This window comes from Sinocyclocheilus rhinocerous, unplaced genomic scaffold (genome assembly GCF_001515625.1).
Source record: "Sinocyclocheilus rhinocerous isolate Xijiao unplaced genomic scaffold, SAMN03320098_v1.1 scaffold370, whole genome shotgun sequence".
In the NCBI taxonomy this organism is placed as follows: Eukaryota; Metazoa; Chordata; class Actinopteri; order Cypriniformes; family Cyprinidae; genus Sinocyclocheilus; species Sinocyclocheilus rhinocerous.
The window spans coordinates 796687-803110 of record NW_015670897.1 but is presented as its reverse complement, the minus strand read 5'-3'; the positions used below and the strand labels follow the sequence as shown (position 1 = coordinate 803110).

Genomic DNA, 6424 nt, shown 5'->3' with positions numbered 1-6424 from the left:
CTGTGTGTGTATATATATATATATATATATATATATATACACACACACACACACATACGTACATTTAAATATTTAAATATTATATGATTGCATTAATATTTATGATCATGCTATGTTAATTGGAAAAATATGTCTGTTTCAAAACAGTTTTTCCTGAACACGTGTATTTTATATTTAAATTGCACAAACCACACTTGAAAGGAATCTAAACTTCAACTTGGCTAAAGGCACAACAGCGACGCCAGCAGCAGTTTACATGCTTGACGTCAGGGAGGCTGCGAGTGAAAAGAAAGAGCTCACTCTGTGTTCAGACCTCCAGAGCTGTGAGGTCAAGAGCTGCTGAGATCAGAGAAATCAAACTGTGTTCAGAGAACGGCTCTTTTCACTGGGATAAGAGGAGACGAGCCCCTCAGCTGGGACGGCTATCAAAGGAGGTGAAGCAGAGGCTGTACTGTAATTCAGCGAGCTGTACTCTCTCGCTCGCTCGCTCTTTCTTGTGCTGCTGTTTGCTCTTACGTTGATGATGGAGTCTTTGAATTTGATGTGAAGTCTGTAGTTGGAGATGGCGATGATATCGTCACCCGCACGGCCCAGGAACTCGACCCACTCGCCCTGCAGGACAGGGAACGGGACCTGGAGAGACAGGAAAACACATGTAAAATTTACAGGACTGAATGATGATATATTGATAAGCTCTGGACAACAGCCTGTCAGTCGAGCTCTGCATGCTCTGTGTGTCTCTCTGTGTGAATGAATGGCACGGGTTCGGTTTACGCTCGCGGTGATTTCAGCGTCTGTGTCTCAATATGAGGACATGAACACATGAACTTCATCTCCAGAGCTGCTCTAAGAGTCACTTCATTTGAGAAGAAATACACACTGAAACGAAAAGGTAAAATGAAAGACTTTCAGGACAACCCGTCAAAATAAAAGCCTGGTCGGCTTCACGGGGATTATTGCTTTTATAAAACGGTTATTCCATAAACGTAGTAAGGTTTCACAGAATAACAGAGCAAATAAAGTGTAATGATATTAATAAAAACATTATTCTTCAGCCAAACAATGTAGTTCCTCAGAATCAGTTGTGGTTCCAACAGAGTTGCCGAGCAACACACAAATGTAAACAAGGGTGTATGTTTGTAGAGTAATTTATAGGAATGTAACGATTCACTCAACTCACGATTCGATTCAATTCACGATTTTGATTTCACGATTCGATTTAATTCACTCTTTTTTTTAACAAAATGATATTTGAGACAAATTATAAATTAAATGTGTCCTTTGATTATTTATATATATAATAAATACTTAACACTGGTAGTTGCGCTATAGAGTTCAGAGAATCACTTGTCATGAATATGACATCACAACCATGAGCTCATTAACATACGCTGACCCATATTTACATATCAATACATAGTCAGTGACCTGATGAATAAATTAGGTAAGCAGAGGTTAACCAATCACAACAGAGGTTGTGTATATTCAGAAGTCTTAAAGGTACAGTAACAAAATCAGAGATGGCACAAAATGGTCAAAAACAGACAAATATGTAAGTAAATATGTAAATGCACATAAAGTCATGCACAAAAAGTGCATGTTACTCCAAATTAAATAAAAGATTGCTTTTCATCATCTTTCATCAAAATGTAATAACTTGCTCTCTGAAATGACTTTCTCTTTCAGATGTCATTTATATACAGAAGTCTTAAAGGTACAGCAGCAAAATCAGAGATTGCATTATATGGTCATGAAAAACTAAACAATGGATATTTTGCTGCAAGAATCTTTGACTTACATGATAAGTAGACTTCAGGGAGAAATAAAAATGCTATAAAGTGCAGAAGGTGTAGAGAGAAATACAACATCATGGCATCTGTAAGTGCTGGTGCATTCTGCGGCTGTAATGCTGATCTATGAAAAACCGCATCCATAATTCAAGAAGCTGCATGCCAACCAAGTGACACTCTGCGTGGCATGAAAGCAGCGAGGCTTCAAAGGGATCAGGTGAGCGCTGGGAGAACGACTCCTACTGCTGAACTTCACAGAGAGAGCCTGACAGCGAACGCAACGGAGAACTCAACACAGCACGAGCAGGACACACGCAAAGACGTGTAAAAGCCACAGCTCCAAACAGTCCAGCAAACAAACACTGAAGGCTGTATGACTCAGAATCAGACTCAAATCCCAGCGCAGGAGGATGCTTGCGTTACAGATGACTGGATTTTATGCTTTGGCGAAGATAGCGAAAGAGTCATTGCTCCTCTAGGATGCAATATACATCATTTATGAGCACAGATTCATGGCACTGTTCACTAAACAGATATGAACATGCTAAAACACAAGGTAAAATGTGCCATTCAACAATGACGTGCACATCTTTACATTTGCATCTCAATGCAACTGAATGCATATGATTATCTTATATAAATGATGAAATCTCTTTAAAGGAATAGTTCACCCAAAAATCTAAATGAGCTGAAAATGTGTTTCTTCATCAGATTTGGAGAAATGTAGCATTGCATCACTTGCTCAGCAATGGATCCTCTGCAGTGAATGGGTGCCGTCAGAATGAGAGTCCAAACAGCTGATAAAAACAGTAATCCACACTAGGGTTGGGTATCGTTTTATTTTTTTCGATACCAGTGCCAAATCGATACTTTTAAAACGGTTCCGGTGCCTAAACCGATACTTATAAAAAAAAAAAGTAAAAAAAAATTCCCCCCAAAAATGATGGATTGGCCATTAGCACTATAAACACATGATGTCCGTTTCATTCATACTGGACGCCAGAGGGCGGCCTTGGACAGAAAATACACATATCCAGTCACAGAAGTAGAGAACTCATGACCCTCCAGGAAATCCCTTATATGGACAAAGGCATAGCTATTATATCTGTAACTGAGTAAACAGAACATATAAACGTTTTGAATCACTCGACTGCGACAATAGAGTTTATCTGTGTTATTTAAGCCATCTCTGGTATTTTCATAATAATTAAGTATATTTATAATAGGGTGACCATATTTTAGTTTTCCAAAAAAAGGACAGTAGGGGGTGGGGTTCGTGGGCGGCCGTGCCATGGGTAACCTGGTTGTGCTGGACAGGCACCTATGGCTAACGCTGACGTATATGAAGGATGCAGAGAAGCCCGTCCTTTTGAACGCCCCCGTCAGTCCTTCTGGACTTTTTGGCAGCTCGGTTGAATCCCTCGCAGAGCAGGGCTTGAATTTCAGCACAGGATTGCTCATATTTCTACTGATTCCTTGTAACGCGGCTATTAAGAGAATGTAAACAGTTGATTTGACTGATCACAGGTCGAGAATAAGGAGAGATGACTGACAAGACCATGCTGGAGTATTTGCTGCTGAACAGATCCTGAGCTCATTGACGAATATCTGATCTTGTAAGATGTGCTCTCTTTACACAGAGTGCGTGATCGTGAAATCGAAAGTGAAAGTAAACAGCGCAAACGCTCATTAAAAAATATTTAAATACACCGCATCCTGAGAGCGGCTCCCTGATGCGCCAAAATTATACACAATATTAGTATGTTTAAAGGAGTGGACACGAAAATCACGGGAGCGAAACACATGTTGCGGGAGCAGGCGTCAATGGTCAGAGATTCAGGGGAGTGGGATTAAGAAAACAGCCGAATCCCGGACATTTTGGGCGATTAAGGAATTCCGGCCGGACACATTTTTGTAGGTCCAAAAAGAGGACATGTCCAGGCAAAAGAGGACATATGGTCACCCTAATTTATAATCTATTGCTAATCGATGTATTCTTTTTATGTGTTGGATTTGTATTATTAGAGCTTTCCGACTGGTTCACGTGCATTTTCTCAGTCGGGAAATAATTTTTCACATGCGGTGCCGGTGATGATGCTTCTTTACGTCTGTTTCGGAGAACTAGAGGACAAATCGATCGCTCAGGCATGGCACCGAAACCTGCGAAGTTATGAGCCATTTACACAAATATTTGTAATAAGTCACTGTTTTGGCAACCTCTATATAGGAAGATAAAAAAATACAACACAAATTAAATATCATATTAAAATAACAATAAATTAAATGTAATAGAAATTTAAATTATATATTATAATTATATAAAAATAGAAAACTGAAAACAAATAATAAAATAAAATTAAAATATATTTTGTAATTATTTAGTTTTTTTATTTTATATTATTTCATTTTAATATATTTTTTGTTGTTTTTTTTATTTTAATTTATTTTTTACACTAATATTTGTAATGAGTCACTGGTTCAACAACCTTTATATAGCGAGATATAAAAACAATTATATAATACAAAAAATAAACATTAAATATTAAAATTATAAAATTACATTTAATTAAAAGCATATAAAAATAAAAACAAATACAAAATAAATATTACAATAAAATAATATAAAACAAAATAAAAATGAATAAAATTAAACAAAAATAAATAAAATATAAACTAAAACAAATATATAATAAATATTAAAATAAAATAGAATAGAATAGAATTACAATAGAATAGAATAGAATAGAATATAGTCCCACCACTATTTTTTGAGCTTGTTATTCAACATGCTGTTGCTAGGGTGTTTTTGACTGCTAGGTCAGATGGTGTCCAGAATCGAGTCTATGAGACTGTCGTCTTCACAACGCTCTAACGTCATAGTGGCGAGTTTTACACTGACAAACAAAAAACCTTAATATAATATGCATTCATAAATTGATCACAGTAAGACCAGGAACATACTGTATATTAAGAAAGTAACTGAAATACATGGACATTAAGTGCTACATTTAGACTCGTATGTTTGTGCAAAGTCACTGAATAAGAGTCAATGTCAAGCTCTTGCGCTCTTGTTCCCGTGTCTGGTCTCTGGATGTCCCCGCTGTGTCTGTGTCATTGCTTTGTCCTTTTGATCAATTTCACTCTTTTCACCTCCACATGTTACCCACCGTCTTCCCCAGACCTCTCATTTGATTGTCTTTTCACACACATTTCAGCGCAGAGGACAGACGTGTGTGTGTGTGTGTGTGTGTGTGTGTGAGGAGTGTTAACCCACTTTCTTTACAGAGAACGAACATGTGAGATGAAACTCAGCATGGGAGAAAGCAGACATCAGGCGTGAAACTGACCTGTAGAGCGTCGTCTTCTTTGACCAGCTCTTTCTGGGGGAACAGGTCCCGGGCCTGAATGTACTCCAGACTGGGCGGCCCCTCCTCACCCTGAAAACACACACACACAAAACACACACGGTATCACATATCAACAAACTGTTCCAATTCCGAACTCTGACTGGACGGGCCGTATTTGAATTTGACCCCGTGTCAGCAGAATTCTAATGTGCCTGTCATTGGAATGTTCTGTTGCTTGGCAACTGTAAACAACTTTGCTTTGGCCAAATTCTAAAGCATGTTTACTTTAAGTATTGCCATTACAGCCGTTTTATTTTCTTATTTTCATCATCACGATCATTCATTATTAGTAATGTATAATGAAGCTGCTTATCTTAGAATTTTATGGAGATCAGACATAAACTTTCCTTTATACACCGAAACATGTGAAACAATTTTCATTCAGAAACTGCTATTAAATTTCACATATTTTGGGAGGTTATTAGCCATTTACACTAATATTTGTAACGAGTCATTGGTTCGACAACCTCTATATAGCAAGATAAAAAAATAAACAAAAAATACAATATTAAAACAATATCAATTACATGTAATAAAAAATTAAATTATATTACAAAAACAAAAAAAAACAAATATTAAAATAAAATACAGAAATAATAAACAAAATTTTTGTTACTATTTATTTTATTTTTAATATTTATGTATTTGTTTTAATTTTTATTTCATTATTTTTTTTATTATTATTAAATGTAAAATTTTTAAGTAGAAAGACTGAAGTTGTATTATTTAGCAACTTCGAAAAATCTTTTTCACAGTGTACAAATGAAAATAAACAAGTAATATCATCTTGAAAAACTTGAAGTCACATTGGTAAAATAAAAAAAATAAAAAAACACTACAATCCCATGATGCACTGCAACAAGCTCAATTTAAAAAAACAAAATCCAAAATGGTAGATGATATGAGATAAATGTATCTGCAATTCAATCAATGCTGAAAAGTATTAAATCTAGTTAAAAGTGATTATTTGACCCAGTATTTATGTATTCTGTGTATTTGTTTGCTTATTAATCACACTGTAATACATTTTTATCAATTTTACTGGTAGTCCACTGTATGAAGAATTTGTGTGTATAATATGTCAGAGTTTACTTTATTTTGATATAATCACTTACATAAATGAACTATAGTGTCCTGCACCCACTAGTAAAAAAATATAAAAAATTATAGCTTATCTGGTGACTGAATAATTTTTGGTTTGACTGTGTATATATATATATATATATA

The 6424-nt window shown here is 35.7% G+C and overlaps 1 protein-coding gene across 1 annotated transcript in view; it reads right to left on the bottom strand.

Moving 5' to 3' along the window:
* Positions 1 to 6424, bottom strand: part of mtmr4 (myotubularin related protein 4) — a 59027-nt gene that overhangs the window by 28964 nt on the left and 23639 nt on the right. Inside the window, exons 2-3 of the mRNA XM_016546285.1 lie at positions 5138 to 5227; positions 517 to 633 (exon numbers count right to left, since the gene is read on the bottom strand). Of these exons, the coding sequence (XP_016401771.1) occupies positions 517 to 633; positions 5138 to 5227 (207 nt within the window). The remainder of the gene's footprint in view (positions 1 to 516; positions 634 to 5137; positions 5228 to 6424) is intronic.